The sequence below is a fragment of the Narcine bancroftii genome, chromosome 13 (assembly GCF_036971445.1).
Source record: "Narcine bancroftii isolate sNarBan1 chromosome 13, sNarBan1.hap1, whole genome shotgun sequence".
NCBI lineage: Eukaryota > Metazoa > Chordata > Chondrichthyes > Torpediniformes > Narcinidae > Narcine > Narcine bancroftii.
Genome location: NC_091481.1, coordinates 25255776 through 25271764, shown reverse-complemented (window position 1 = coordinate 25271764; position 15989 = coordinate 25255776). Strand labels below are relative to the sequence as shown.

The 15989-nt window shown below is 39.7% G+C and overlaps 1 protein-coding gene across 3 annotated transcripts in view; it reads right to left on the bottom strand.

Annotated features, from left to right (window-relative positions):
* Positions 1 to 15989, bottom strand: part of LOC138748174 (mucin-2-like) — a 96703-nt gene that overhangs the window by 67690 nt on the left and 13024 nt on the right. For all 3 annotated transcript variants that reach the window (XM_069907948.1, XM_069907950.1, XM_069907949.1), the window contains exons 4-14: positions 13767 to 13884; positions 13014 to 13092; positions 12792 to 12883; positions 10153 to 10351; positions 9922 to 10047; positions 6252 to 6372; positions 6034 to 6172; positions 5139 to 5231; positions 4977 to 5049; positions 4757 to 4894; positions 2759 to 2914 (exon numbers count right to left, since the gene is read on the bottom strand). In XM_069907948.1, coding sequence (XP_069764049.1) covers positions 2759 to 2914; positions 4757 to 4894; positions 4977 to 5049; positions 5139 to 5231; positions 6034 to 6172; positions 6252 to 6372; positions 9922 to 10047; positions 10153 to 10351; positions 12792 to 12883; positions 13014 to 13092; positions 13767 to 13884 — 1334 coding nt within the window. The remainder of the gene's footprint in view (positions 1 to 2758; positions 2915 to 4756; positions 4895 to 4976; positions 5050 to 5138; positions 5232 to 6033; positions 6173 to 6251; positions 6373 to 9921; positions 10048 to 10152; positions 10352 to 12791; positions 12884 to 13013; positions 13093 to 13766; positions 13885 to 15989) is intronic.

Genomic DNA, 15989 nt, shown 5'->3' with positions numbered 1-15989 from the left:
CTTGTAAGGAAACTGAATGAGGTGAAACATGAAAGTCTGCAGATGCTGTGGTTATCGTAAAAACATCAACGCTTGAGGTATTAACCAAGCCTTGCAATGTCCATACGAGATGAAGATATATAACTGACAATTCAAGCCTGAGCACTTCTTCAAGAGTAAAATTCAGCCAGGCATCTGAATTAAAATGCTAGGGAGAAGGAAGGAAAAAGCAGGGAGAGGAGCACAGACCTATAGACAAAAGGTGATCATTGGACATAGGAGGACAGGAGAGAAAAGGTGAGAATTGATAAAGGGAGGGGGTGTCTCTGTGAATACAGAGCTGGAGGAAAGGAGATGGAGGGAAAATAAAAGAGAGAGAGCTAGGGGACAGGTAGCAAATGGATACTGGAGATCATTGTTAATGCTTCCAGTTGGAGGGTGCCCAGACAGAATACGAGTTGTTCCTCCAATTTGCAGATGGTCTCAGTCTGGCAGTGCACCAGACAATGGACAAGGAGGTCAGCATGGGAATGGGGTGGGGAATTAAAATGGGTTGCCATTGGGAAATCCCCATTATTGCAGTGGATACTTTCAAGGACTGTTTGGAGCCCCAAATAGTGACTTTGGCACTTATGTCTGTGACCACAGGAAGTGCTACATACCTCCCATACCTCCTCCCTCACTACCATTTGGGACCCAAAAAATCCTTCCAAGTGAAGCGTTGTTGAGAACCTCAGCTCTGTCTGCCACAATAGCGTGGATTTCCCAGTGACAACCCTTTTCAATTCCCTGCCCCGTTCCCATGACAACATGTCTATCCTTGGTCTCATGCACTACCGGACTGAGGAATAACACCATATTCCATCTGGGCACTCTTCAACCTGATGGCCTTAAAATTGACTTTCCAGTTTCCATTAGCGTTTCCCACCTTTCCCCTATCCCTATTTCTCCTTTCCTCTGGCTCTCTCTTTTTCCCTTTCCCTCCAGCTCTGCATTCAGAGCCATCCCCTCCCCTGATCAATTCTCACTGTTCCTCTCCCCCTCCCCTCCCCCTATCTCTCTCAGTCTTTCTATCTATCTCTCTCTCTTAAACCTGCTGAGTTCCTCCAGCATTTCTTGGTTTTTAACTAGGAAACTAATTCCTAGTTCCCCTGTACAGATGGGATTAAGTTCCTTTCAGAGATTACTGGAGTGAACAGGGAATTAAAAAGTATATGTGAGTTGAAGTTGTAATTACAGTTGAGTTAAAATTGCTGTGTTATACTAGTAATGATAACACAGGAAGATGATGACATCTTTAACAGACACATTCCATCAACTCCATTTTTCTACTGTTTCTCAACCACCCACCAGTTTACTCACTATATTTCAACAGAGGTTGAAGCACATTTACAATAGCTTTAAAATAAAAGGTGTCAAAAGAGTGTAACAGTGTGTGCAAGTGATGAATAAGTGGAGATGCTTATTAATATTTGAATTCACTTTCTAGAAAATTATGAATCATTTTAAGCCCAGGAGGAACTAATGCTTATTCAAGGTCTAAATTGGTTTAGCCTGAGGATCTGGAGTTAGTGCAGTCTTTCTTTCTTTCTTTGGCTTGGCTTCGCGGACGAAGATTTATGGAGGGATAAATGGCCACGTCAGCTGCAGGCTCGTTTGTGGCTGACAAGTCCGATGCGGGACAGGCAGACACGGTTGCAGGGGAAAATTGGAGGGTTGGGGTTGGTTTTTCCTCCTTTGTCTTTTGTCAGTGAGGTGCAGTCTACACTCAAATAAACCACACCTTTGGAACAAATGGTAGCAAGAAGAACAGGTTTTAAAGTAAATAAAATGACCAAATAAGAGTTTGGTCATCAGTGCAGATTGCTAAAAGGAAAAGCCATGATTTGTTTGAAATATCTTGTTGTACTCCCATATTTGTTATCTACCAAATATGTACTCTTATCAGGAAGCTCATAGTGTATTCATCTGAACCTGCTCTTCCCAACACAATATGTAAAAGGATCATCCCCACTAATTACCACAGTTTATAAAAGTCCCTAACCACTCAATTCCCTGCCCCTGCCTACTCCCACCATGTATGCTCAACCTTCAGTCTAGAAACTTTTTCTTTCCACTCACAAACCACCTTAAGCAATCCCTTACTAATCACAGAGCACCTATAGTATAGGGAATATTTAAAGTGGTATGTGAGTGGAAAGAAAAAGGAAAAGCACCACTGTGTTAGGGAATGGTTTAATTTGGTTTGCTATTTATCCAAAACTATCTCAATAAAAATGCTTTGCTGCATTCATGTGTTAAAATATTTCTTAACTTATCTATGAAACATCCCAAATAAAACTTCCACTAAGTGCAGCTAAAAATATTCAAAAGTTCATGCTACTGACAACTTATGACAGCTCTACTTTCTCCTGGCAATGCCCCTTCACTTCAGTTTCAGAGCTCTCCCAATAGAGCACGAATGTGAACAAATTAGCCACTCCTCTGCTGATAAAATGAGACAGAAAATAGAGAAAAAAATATCTTCAGGCAGTTTTCCATTATGCATCTCACAAGTACTGCAAAAACTTAAAATTAGAGAACAGGTAGCCAGAAGAAAGATGCTTATGGCATTAATTTTCATTGATCTTCAATGGCAACGTTAAAAGGTCAGATTTGAAGAATAATGTATGAGTTTTTCACCTCAGATTTCACAAGGATTTGTTTAAATTGCTTGAAAATAATAGGATGCCAAAATAAAACCTGTGGCATTTGGAAGAAATATCACTGTGGGCTTTACCATTTTCTGAGCTGACACAAAGGGATGGTATTGCTGTTTCAGAACACTTGGCATCAGTTTTCCAGGAGTCAGCAAAAGTAACAGGTGTGCTCTCTACAATGCCTTGTTGAGATAGGAAGTCGTCTTCTGCTTCACCATTGAAAGTTCCACATAAGCCTGAGTGGAAAGAACACAGGAGAGAAGATAACGCAATTAGCTGAAGAAATTAGAATTGAATAACACTTAATTGTAATGTGCCTTTTGTCAAGGAACATGCTGTTCTCTCCGAATACACAAGTGTGCGTGATATGATCCTATTTGACAGAAGGGTCATGTGGTGTACCTGCTTCTCAATAACAGACTATCCAGCACATTCATTTTTAACCAGCAGCTCAGATTCAACAGGTAGTTAGTTCACACATGGTCTAATAAATGAACATCTCTATTCATGTACAGGTATACCCCACTTTACGGAACTAGAGCGAGCGTTCCTATGAAAACTTTTGTAAGCCAAAATAGCGTAAAGTGCAGACCCATTCACTACTTTAATTTTCATTAAAGCGAAAACCTATTCAAATCCTTTCATAAAAGTGAACACAGGTTTCTTTGTAAAAGCAAATTTTCATAAAGCAAGTATTCATAAAACAGGGTATACTGTGTTTCACTGTGTTTATGAAATCAATCTTGTAAGTGTTTGAAATAATGGTGCATGAAATGTTAATGATACACTTTTGCCACATTTATGAGGGAAATTATTGGTTATTAATGTTTCAAAATAACTATTTTATATACTCCATCAATAACTTTTGAAATTTAATACAAGTAAATAGGGAAACTGGGCAAATAGATTTCATCACAGGCAAATGTGACTAATATAAGAATACTTTTGAAGTGGAAAGCTAGAGCAAATGGACATCTAAAGAGACTTGGAGTCCATGAACATAGATCATTAAAGGGTATGAGACAAACACAAAACCAATAAAATAGGCTACTGAAAGCTGCCCTTCTATCCTGATAATTGGATTGAAGTTGGAAGACAGTTTTATACAATTCCTTGATTATAGAGCACTTGGAGTACTGATAATTATTCTGGGCACCATATCTTAGAAAGGAAAAACTTGCATTGAATGGGCACTCACGGATTTAACAGCATATGATATCTAATTACAAGGCTGCTTTTTTTTTTAAATTTAGGTTATCTGGTGATTTGGTCAAAGCTTTCATGAGGGGAAGTGATAGCAATGATGAAATGTAACTGGGAAATCGAGGATCAGAAGCAAGGGCTCAAAAGTGGAGCCAGGTCTTCAAGTAAAATAAACCAACAACTTTGGAAATGCTCAGCTGGTTGTCTGCTGTGAAAAGCTGCCACCTCAAATGTAAATTCTGTTTCTTGCACAGATGTTGCCTGTCCTGCTGAGTAGTTCCAAAAATTTTTGTTTTACCTCAGTTTTCCAGCATCTGCAGGTTTTGCTTTGGGAAGTAAATTTACAAATATTTTCAACGTGCAGAGTATGGAGAGAATTCTGAAATCCCTTCTGTATATACCAATTCATATCAATTTGAGGTTGTCACTTTAGAACAAATTATTGATGAATATGGGGAATACTTATCCTAATTGAAATGGTTTTGTCATGATGAATGTGGAAGCAGGAGAGAAGAAGCTGAGGCAACAAAATGGACGCACAAGCTAAAAGAAGGATTTTTAATTAGGTACCACTAACAGAAACCTGCAGCTTGGGAATGAGATGCAGTTTGCAACCAGAGATTTCCAAATGTGTCCAAAGATCCACATATGTGCCATCAGCCTGGAGGATGTGAAACTTCCTTTTATAGCCTTGAGTTTAGAGCTGGGCAAGGAAATCAACAGGAGCAGAATGAATGTTCTCACTTCATAAGTGGGGTCCAACTCTCATGCAGAGCAGACAAAAAGACTAAACTTTAAACACAATGGAATCACTTCAAGTTCAAAAGGTGACGTGGAAAAATAGTTTTGGCCATTTACCTCTGTTTTAGCCATACCTTGTGTGCTTCTTTTTGCATCCATGGGCAGTGAGATATAAAGCTGCATCACAGGCTCTATCTGCACCTGCATCTTCAGCCCAAATAGTGTTGCAACTTGAATGTACATAGAGGACTGTTGAAATATTATTATTTCACCTGCAAAAAGAAAAGTCAATGCTTTGGATCAATTTATTACAAAACATTTGGCCACCTTATAGAACAGAACAATGTTCTTTACCTGTTTTCATTGGAATTCCAATTGCCTGCCCATTCAAGTACACATTGCCATCATTGCTGAATACATAAGTCATCTATAGGAAAATTTTGCAAGGATATCATTGAAGAGAATTGTGGAAATCACTGAAGTACAACGAAACAAAATTGTCTGGTAAATTTTCACCTGATTTTTAGTTAGGGTAACACACTGCAAACAAGTCTGCTTAAAAGCTGATTGACACTGCCGAATCTCTACCTTGATGGTCCAGTTATCTGTCTGTTTCAGGTGGAGAACAAGGTTAATTAGCTAGAATTTCAAAACTGAGGAATTTTAACAGAGATGTGACTATATTTGGCATTATAAGGTTACAAACTCATTCCAAGATAATTAAGAGTCATCGGGTCAAAGAGCATTAAGCACCATCGGCCCATCTGACTCACCTGCCTCCCCAAGCTGGTCCCATTTGCCCCGTATTTGCTCCATATCTCTCTAAATCGGGTGGAAAACTTGCATCCCACGGGCCGAATAAATTTATCTGGCCTGCAGGCAAAAGGACTAGATATGCAGCCCATGATCTAAATTAATCATACAGTGCTTCCGCCCAGTCCCCCCCCCCCCCCCCCACCGCCCCAGTTCCGAGGGCAATGCCACCCTCCCACCCAGTCCAACACTGACACACCACCCACCGGGTCTAATCCTTGCTGAAAAATCAGTGAGGCCCATGCATGGTAAAGGGTTGCCCCTCCCTGCTCTAAACCTTTCCTATCAATGTATCTGTCTGAAAGTCTTTTAAGTACCCACCTCCACCACTTGTTTCATGCACCTGTGTGAAAAAGAATCCCTTCTAAATTATTCTCCTGTTGCCTTAAAACTCCAGTTTTAGATTCCTCTATGATGGGAAAAATCCTGTGACTATTTACCTGATCCATGCCCCACATGACTTCATAAATTTTCATTAGGTCCCCCCTCAGCCTTGTACACTCCAGGTGGAAAAGTTCCAGGTCATCAAACCCCCATCCCTTTATAATTCAAGCCTATCCCATAACATTCTTGTGATAGGGGATAGAATTTTACTTACAACCACAGCATAATATGAACAATCTCCAATTATACGATAGTAACTGTTGTCAAATGTTGTAAAATAAGTGGCTTCTTCAATTGTACATGTGCCTGGACAGCTATGATGTGAACATGACCAACTTCCACTTTTGCAAATGCTGTAAAGAGACAAAGAATCAACAATAAAATAACAATAAAATTACAGTAGAAAGAAAATCTACAATAATAAAATCATACCATGACTGGCAAGATGTGTTTCTGATGTCTCCTGATTGATAAAAATGCCCACCATATTCACAAGGACATTCACTCTTGCTAATGCATCTGTTAGTGCCTCTTATGTTATCAAGAAGTTCTCCTTAATTTAAAAAAAACTAATAGCATTAAATGGCAACAAAATAAAGTCAAGTTCAAAATTAAGATTAATACACAAAAGTCTTTTTGCTTTATTTGCCCTGACAAGGAACACAAAGATCCATTACTTGTCCAGTGCATTGAGCAAGACCAGAAAGAAGCAAAAGAGAGTGCCAATCGACTCCATTGCCTACTCCGATGCTGCCACCTGCTGAGTCTCTGTAACCTCTGTAGCTGCACAACCTCCTGTCTGGTCCAGCAGTGAATCTGAGCACAAGGCATCCAAGTCACACCTCCTCAAACCCTGGATCTGAACCCCCAAAGTATGTGGTTTTTACTTACACTAACAGAATATTGTTAGGCTCCTCTTCTGATCTTGTTTCAACCAAGACAATTTTTAACATCAATCATAATTTAGAGAACAGAAACATAATGTTAGCCTTTCTCTGCCTGACAGCCAAGTTAGTTCATGGTGTCAACCTTCATTGAGATAGATTTTGAAGTACAATTAGCAAAGTGGTTGAAAATAATGTTTATTTTATCATCTGTTTGTTATGTTTGATGTCTGATACTTTCAATCTGACTCACGAGGTAAGTGTACCATAATGCACTTTTTGAAAGCCAAATTCTAATAGGATATATAGAATAAATGGTAGATGTATAGAGAAGCCTTGGTGTGCAAAGCCATAGTTCCTTGAAAAAGTTGACATAGGTGGATATAGTAGTGAAAAAGGCATTTGGAATGCATGTTGGTATCGGCAGAGGCATTGAATATAGGAGTTAGGACATTAATGCAATACAATTACTCCCCGACACGGCCATAATTGGGACCGAAGGATCAGTCATATCTCCAGATAGACACAAGTCGGAATTTTGCATGCGCGAGAGTTAAACACCCTGACAAAAATCGAATTCACGCCCTTAACTCTTGTGCATGTGCCAACTGAACTCCAATATGCGAACCCACCGCATGAGCCAACCAAAGACTCGCGCATGCGCACAGAAATCAAGATGGCCACGCCCAGCCTATGGACCCTGTAAGCAAGCACATTTTGGTTCTTGTATGCCCTGTATCCTTGTTATAGTTTGTCAAATATAACATAAAAAGCATAAATTTACATTTTTTCTTGTTTTTTTTTAATTCCGTCATATACGGATGGATGAAAATCACATAAGTCGCAAGTCGGGGAGTACCTGTAGTACAAAACATTGCTTAGAGTATACATATTATGTACAATAATGGATGCCATACTGCAGAAAGGATGTAGAAGCAAAAGAGAAAGTGCTGAAGAGATTCACGAAGATGTTGCCTGGATTGAAGGGCTATAGTCATAGATTGGATCCAACTCCAATTGAAAAAAAAAACTCCAGGTTGAGTTGGTGGAGAAAATTCAATGTTGCCATTCATTTCTAGAGGAATAGCATACAAGAGCAGGGATGTAATGCTGAGTCTCTATAAAGCACTGGTGAGACCTCACCTGGTGTACAATTTTAGGTGCCTTATTTGAGAAAAGACTTCCTGGCTTTGGAGAGGGTTCAGAGAAGATTTACTAGAATGAAAGGGTTAGCATACGAGGTACGATTGTCATCTCTTGGACTGTACTCGTTTAAGTACAGAAGGATAAGGTGGGGGGGGGATCTCATAGAGGCATTTCGAATGTTGAAAGGCATGGACAGAGTAGATGTGGCAAGGATATTTCCCATGGTAGTGGATTCCAAGTCAAGAGGGCACAACTTCACGATAAAATGGCATCAATTTAAAACAGAAATGTGGAAATATTTCTTTAGTCAGAGGGTCGTCAGTCTATGGGACTTGTTGCCACAGGCGACTGTGGAAGAGAGGTCATTGGGTATATTTAAGACAGAGATTAACAGGTATTTGATTCATCAGGGTATCAAGGGTTATGGGAAGAAAGCGGGGGTGTGGAACTGAGTGGGAGGATGGATCAGCACATGATTAGAATGGCAGAGCAGACTTAATGGGCCTACTTCTGGTCCTATATCTTGTGACCTGCTGTGCTTATTCTCATGGTCACATGGGAGACAGAAGCTTATGAAATATAGATAAGAAAGACTCGAACTAGAGGGTACATGCTGAGGTAAGAGGGGATAAATTTAAAGGATACCTAGAGGAAGTCTTTCATGCAGAGGGTGGTGCTTATCTTGAGTGGAAGTGATGGAAGCAGGTACAATAACAATGTATAAAAATAAATACTTGGATAAGAAAGGCATGGAGGAATATGAGCCTAATGTCGGTGAATGGGGTTAGCATAGATAAGCATTCTAGTTGGCCTTGGCAACTTGAGCAGAAAGGATCCATTTTGTGCTGTACGAGTTTCTAATTGTGCAGCCCTTGAGTTTCACAAGGGCAAGTTTGTTGATTTTCAGAGATCTTTGCCTCAAAATTCCAAATTTACTCATTAGTCATTGTAATGGCAAGCTGGTTGGAAAGTTGCACTTGCTGAGCTTGTAACAATAATCACTATGGAACCAATGCTAGAAGGACAGGAAGTCCTTGAGTACCAGAAAATGTGTTACTGCAAGAAGTATCCAGATTTACATCCCAAATCCCATCTAATTGTTTTTCTTCTGGTCAGATCAATATTCTCAACTCAGCATGCAAATTACTAAGTCACCAATAGTGAATTTTCAGACAAGTTTTCAGCAAGTGAAGGTTAATGTCAGTGCAAAAATTTTAAAGGTATATGTTGTGATTTCAACAGAACCTTAGGTCTCCATTCACAAGCGTTTGATCTTTCTTTATATAGAATGCACCATTGAAATAGGAAGATTCAGGAATGATAGGATATTATTTGATGAGATGACCAATTGTATCCCTAACAGAGATTAAATAAAGTTCCTGTGGAAGGACTGCTCTCATGTGAGCAGAGTCAGATAGACAAGAGATAACGGAACACATGTGACCTATTTTTAACAGATTTTCACAAAATGGCCATGACTGGCCAGTCCAGCATTTGGGACAATCACTGTATGGTTTTTGCCTGACATTTAAAGGCAGTGCATTTATGGTTCTACTTTGGCCATATCAGGTAGGGGCAGAATATTATCTTCCCTGAAGAACACAAGTCAACCAACTGGAATTTTATGGCAACATGTCCATTTTATAGTCACCATTGTGAATAGTTATATCCAAGATTTTTATATTGAATTTAATTTTCCCAATTGCAATGGTGAAATTTCTTCTCTAGATCAATAACCTCCGGCCTCTAAATAAAAGTCCAGTAGCTAAGCCACTGTGCCTCTTTATATTCTTTCTTACTGTACCCTGACAATGTTGCACCATTTCACTAAATCTGCAAACATTGTTTGAGAAATTGTTTGGTTTTATCTCATCACAAATATCCAAAGAACTTCACTTTGAATAACAGTGACTTTTCTGTCATTCATTGTCCGTTTGGATTTAATATTCTTGCTTTGAAGTAAAGATATTTATATGCACACCATGCACTAGATATATTTGTCTCTTCTAAATAAAAAGTAAAATCAAACAAATGTAATACCAGAAAATATCATGGAATTGCCAACATCTTACCTTCTGGGCAGACACATGTACTCACACATTGATCATAATGCTGTTGAGGATTTGGATCAGTACAGGTTGGAATAAAGGCAGGTCCACATTCTTTATAAATCTGTGTGTCTGGACAGGTGGGCAGTGCTGAGAAGGAGAAGTTGCTACTTTACTCCCTTTCACCATGTAAAACACAATTAAATGACAAAATATAACCCCATTCACTAAAATTACTGGATGAAAATTGCTTACCGCAGTTTGTCACCTTCCTCCAGATTTGCCAGCTCTCAGTCTTTCCTTCACTACATTGCCGTGCCAATTCTTCAAAAAAAGCACATTCACACCTTGCTCTTTTACAGCTGCAGATACCTGCCTTACACATCTTCCAATAATCATCAATCAATACATTGTCAAGACATGAAAAGAACAGTGATGAAATTGCTTGACATTTCTGAGGATGAAAAATCAGAATGAGAGAAATGTGTTAATAAAATAAAATCACATTAATTTCCAACAGCTCTGAATGTTAAATAATGTGAAGTAGATCTTTCATTTACACAGTATTATCACAAGATGTAGAGCAGAAGTAGGCTCTTTGGCCCTTTGTGTCTGCTCTGCCATTCTAATTATGAGTTGATATATCCTCCCACTCGGGCCCACTCCCCTGCTTTCTCCCCATAACCCTTAATGCCCTGACTAATAAAATATGTCAACTCTGCCTTAAATACACCCAATGACTTCGCTTCCACAGCCACCTGAGGAAACAAGTTCCACAGATTCACGACCCTCTGACTAAAGAAATTTTTCCATCTCTCTGTTTTAAATTGATGCCCTTTTATCCTAAAGTTATGTCCTCTTGTCCTAGAATCCCCTACCATGGGAAACATCCTTGCCACATTGTCTTTGTCCAGGCCTTTCAGCATTTGAAAAGCCTCTATGAGTCCCCCCTCATCCTTCTTTACTCCAACATCTACAGTCCAAGAGCAGACAATCATTCTTCATATGCTAACCCTTTCATTCCTGGTATCTTCTCTGAACCCTCTCCAATGCCAGCAAGTTTTTCTCAAATAAGGCACCCAAAACTGGACACAGTACTCCAAATGAGGTCTCACCGATGGTTTATAGAATCTCAACATTACATCCCTATTCTTAAATACCAGTCCTCTAGTAATGAATGCAAACATTGCATTTGCCTTCTTCACTACCAACTCAACCTATTGTGTAGTCAATAACCTAGAAAGGGCTTAGGTCACAATAGTTTCATCTGATTTTTGAGGTGAAAATGTGAAAAGTAACTCAGCACCACTGAGTTCTTGGAACCATAATTGCACCAGGCAGAGAATTGGTTGACTTAGGCACCAAGTGCCACAGTGAAGAGGGAACTTGGAAACTCTGTCAAATAAGAGGGCAGAGAAGACATACCCCAAGTTCCTGTAGCACCCTTCACACTCATGAAATAAGGTCTTTCTGAATAATAATTCAAACTCTGAAAGGGAGTATTTGGGTCTTACGATTTCAGTTTGATTTAAATATTGTCTTGCAACATTTTCTTGGCGCAAGTGTTTACAAAATTACAAATTAATTAAGAATATGACTGCAAGCTCAAACAGTTAACATTTAGCACAAATTATAGCAAACTACAATAACATAAATTTTAAGTTACACTGGTCCAACTGTCCGCCTAAATAACAGAGGTAGCAGAAGACTCTCTCTGAATGAGAGAACATCTTAGGAAAGTCCCTGGCAGATAAAGCTTGTAAAATCACCTGATAGGGTGGAATTAACATTTATTTTCCTGTTTATTTTGCTTCTCCTTAAAAAAAAATTAACATTATTTGTCTCTTGCAGCAATGGTGTAGAACTTGTGCAGAAATGGTCAAATAGAACCTGGCATTAATGAGCAAGTTCTAGATTTGCTGCCCATTCTTCGGAGATAGTATTCCACACTGGGCTTGCAGGGATTTTAGCAAAGGAGCTAGGATTGCAATAATTCAAGACTCTGCTTGGTGAGACCGTGCAAGCCTCGATCTGGGAATGGCAATGGGTGCTTGATTCATTTCAGTGGATATGGCCCACTAAACATAAATTAATTCTTACTTTTTGAATGAATTTTAATTTTCAGATAAATGAAAAAGAATTTGTAATCACTTGACGTAGAGCTCGTCGAAAGAATCAAAGACTTGTTGATCCAAACCAAGGCTTTCATTAGCAAAAGACAGGAGCTCTTCACAGGTGGCCGACCAGTCCGGAATGATCCGACCTGGCTAGGGACACAACCCTTTAAGGCCCAGACAGTAGGTGTGGCTTAGCTCTCAGCCAATCGCTGTAAGCACAGTCTAGATACTGTAACTATATACACTATATACATTGGTGATAGATCTGTACTATCACACTTGGTATATTTTAATAGTTTAGGTTTATTCATTTAGTGTATTTTGGAGCATTCAAAAGAATTTGAAAATATAAAAGCAAGTGAATGCCGATGTCATGCTGCTACATTAAGACTATCTCAGAAGGTTCTTAAGGACGGTCTTAATTAAAAGTTACAGAACAACATTACTAATTTCCCCCCATTTTCACTCTATTATAACTGTGACTGCGCATGAAAAACTGAAGACCATTTTGCATACAACAAACAAGTCTATTTCCCAGATATACATTTCTAAAATGTGGAGATGTGTATAGGTTGGATCCTACCAGTACGCGTCAATGGGTGTGACATGGCAAACTGATACCTCAATTTTGATAAACCACCTGCTACATAATAAAGATAGTCAGAGTGGGCTAACAGAAAATTGAGAGATTTATGCTGACGTCAGCAACAGTAAAAACGTCTACATCTGACCGGCAGATCTGATTTACTTGTTAAAATTTACTTGTTAAAAACTTACAGTCATTGCTTCACATGTTGACTCTGAAGATGGTTTACTGTTGCACGTGTGTCTCAGAACATCCAGTTTATTTGCATCAAAAAACATTGAATCTATTTTTAAAAAAACATGGAGTCATAAGCTTAAAACCTGAATAGCAATCCATATGTCACCAATTGCACTGGAGAATTGTGTCAGTAAAAGGTTTTCTTGCAAAAAGTGTAGCCAGTTTTACAGCTTTACCATGTGCAGTGTTACTGTTTTTGTCATATTCCCCACAAAGACCGCACAATTGTCCTTCATATTTATCATCAAGATTTACCTACAAATAAAAGTAATTTAAACTGTTAGACAGCTATTTGATGGAGCAGAGAGCTTCACATTTCTGAATTGTACAATTAATTGACTATAAATCTCTGAAGTCCTTGATTCTTGGAGGTTGACAATCTCAGTCAAAGATATGGCAAGTGTAAAACATGATAAACTGGCAGATGTCCTAATTTAATTGAGACAGTAATAGGCCTCATCTCCAGCTTGCCTATCTTAGTTCTGATCAAGAAAAACTTAATGATCACTGTCAATACACAAAATGGAATTTTGCTTTGCTTCCCAGAAACAAAAGTATTTTAACAGAGGTATGAAGATACATTAATCTGTAGAATTCTCTGGCCAAGGAAGCAATATATTTAAGAGAGAGAGTTAGATAGACTTTTGCATCAAAGGTTATGGGGAAAAGGCAGGTAGATGGAGTTGAGTCCATGGCTGTATCAGCCATGACCTTATTGAAGGGTGATGCAGGCTTGATGGGTCAGATGTCCTATTTCTTATGTTCTGAGCCTTCGCTCTTTAAAATGAGAATAGTCTTTTCAAAGGAGGGACCAGCCTACACTTGCCATTACTCTCCTGTTGCAGGAAATCACAATTACAATGTTTACATCACTGGATAAATAAATAGGTAAAGAATGGGAATGAAAGTATCAAATAATGCTTACTTACCCACAAAGCATCATTGCCATTCCAGTTCACTGAAATAGTATTCTTTCTGTTTGAAAGTCTAGTATTAACTCCATATTTATAGATGCCAAGTACCTTGTTGTTATGTGGCAGACTTGCACTATAAAATAAAGATAATGCTGTGACAGAGTATTTAGAGATGGTTTGGGAAGAATTGTTAGAGCAGGTTGCACACACACATTTTAAAACACAGAATATTTGCAGGACTTTTGCAGTATGCTTTTTGCAAGAAAGCAACAAAGTTGCAGAATACAGTTTGCCTGGGAGAGCATGTGATCTTTGCAGGCAGAAGAGAACTGTTTTGCTCTCAGAGAGAGAGGGAGGGTATGAAACAGAGAGAGAGGGGTTCTCACCCGCCCGACTCCCGCTGCCGGTCTCCCATCCACCTGATTCCTGCTGCCAGTCTCCCTCAACCGCCCGACTCCCGCTGCCAGTCTCCCTCAACCGCCCGACTCCCGCTGCCAGTCTCCTTTTGGATGAAGGAGAGAACCTCGAAGCAGGAATAAAAGATGGCCTGACTAATCATTAATGGTGAGTAAGAATGCTCGCTGTCGTGTTTGTTTCAAGGCAGTAGGTTTTGGAATAAAGGCACCTAGAATCTGCAGTATTAAAGTATAAACGCGACGCTGGAGAATCTCACAGGTCAGTGAATATCCCTGGGAGAAAAGGGATGAAGAGAGGGGAGGACAAAAATCAAGGAAGACTGGGACATCGAGGGAGACAGCGAGACATTCCCACGGGGATAAATAAAGACATTGGAAAGCTATTGGCTGCCACAAGGTAAAGCCTATTGACTGCCAACGCATTGCCCCTGACACATTCTCACATCCAACCCAGGCACTATCTGCCCCCTCCAGTCCTGACTTCCAGGCACCTGCACCATATCCACTCTCCTCTCTCCCCAACTTCCTGGCACTTCACCTGCACCATTCACCTCCCTCCCCAGCCCTGGACACCTCACCTACTTCCAGGCAAATCGCTGCCAGTCGCAGGAGTCGATGGCTGACGACGTCACCATGATGTCATCAGCTCGCCGCCTGGCAGCCTGGTCCACTTTCAGCTGCCGCAGACCGAGACTCGAAGCAGGATATTATACCTCCTGGAGGAGGGTTAGGTAAGTAGACCTCCTGGCCGGCTTTTCCGGTTTCAGGTGGCCACCCGACAGATGCACAAGAGTATAATGTGTGGCTTTACAGTCGGGTATGTGGCCATCTGAAAGCGGCTACAGAGAGAGGAGATAGAAATCATTTCCAGAAGGACAAAGCTGGCAAATTGTGGAAGGTTACCTGGTCAAAGATGAAGGCTGGCGGTGTGAAAGGTGACCTGAAAGAAAGAGGTTCATCTGGAGAACCCTGAAGGGGTCAAGTTTCACCAGCAAGACTGAGAAGGAATCAGTTGTGGATGTCCTGGAAAAGGAATCTCTGAAAACCAGCAGGAACCCTCCTGAGTGGTAACCATTTGCCTGTTAAGCACCAAAGTTTGGTGAACTTTGTTAAAGCTAACTTTTGTGCACAGAACAAGAATTGGCTGCAATTAGTGAGATTGGACTGTGATCCAAAGAACTTTTCTAATCTTAAATTTACATTATACACACCTGTGCTTAGTGTTAGAGGGGGGATTGAGTAGTTAGGTAGATTAGATAAGTAAGTTAAATAATAAGTTTAATTCTGTTTTCTTGTTCAATTATAATTAAAAACAACTTTTGTTTAAGTGACCCTGTGTTGTGAATATCCATTGCTGCTGGTTTTGGGGGTCCTCCGGACTCTGCAACAATGCATAATGAAATTGTTATTCTAAGCTAAAATATGATGGACATCTCAAATTTCAATTTTAAATGAAGAAATGTTTTTAAATTGCTTGACGTTGGAGCAGTTCATCAGAACATAGCACTTTTTCATTGTATGTGAGGATGTCTTGCTGGTTCTCTGCAGAGGGCAGTTAAAATCATCCAGGATTTCATGACATCAAATTTAAATCTGACAAGATAAAGAGCAGCAGATCTCCTTCCCTAAAAACACCAGCCCATGAGACAATCTGGTGGTCCAATGTAAAATATTTATCCGAACCAGATGTGTGCAATTAAGTGTCTTAAGTTTCCGTGCATCAATAATCAAGCTAGTTTCAATTTAACCATGTCTTCTGGTTTATCAGCTAGAAACATAATCACCAATTATTATGCAGAGCTTGGTTGACATCTGTAATGCT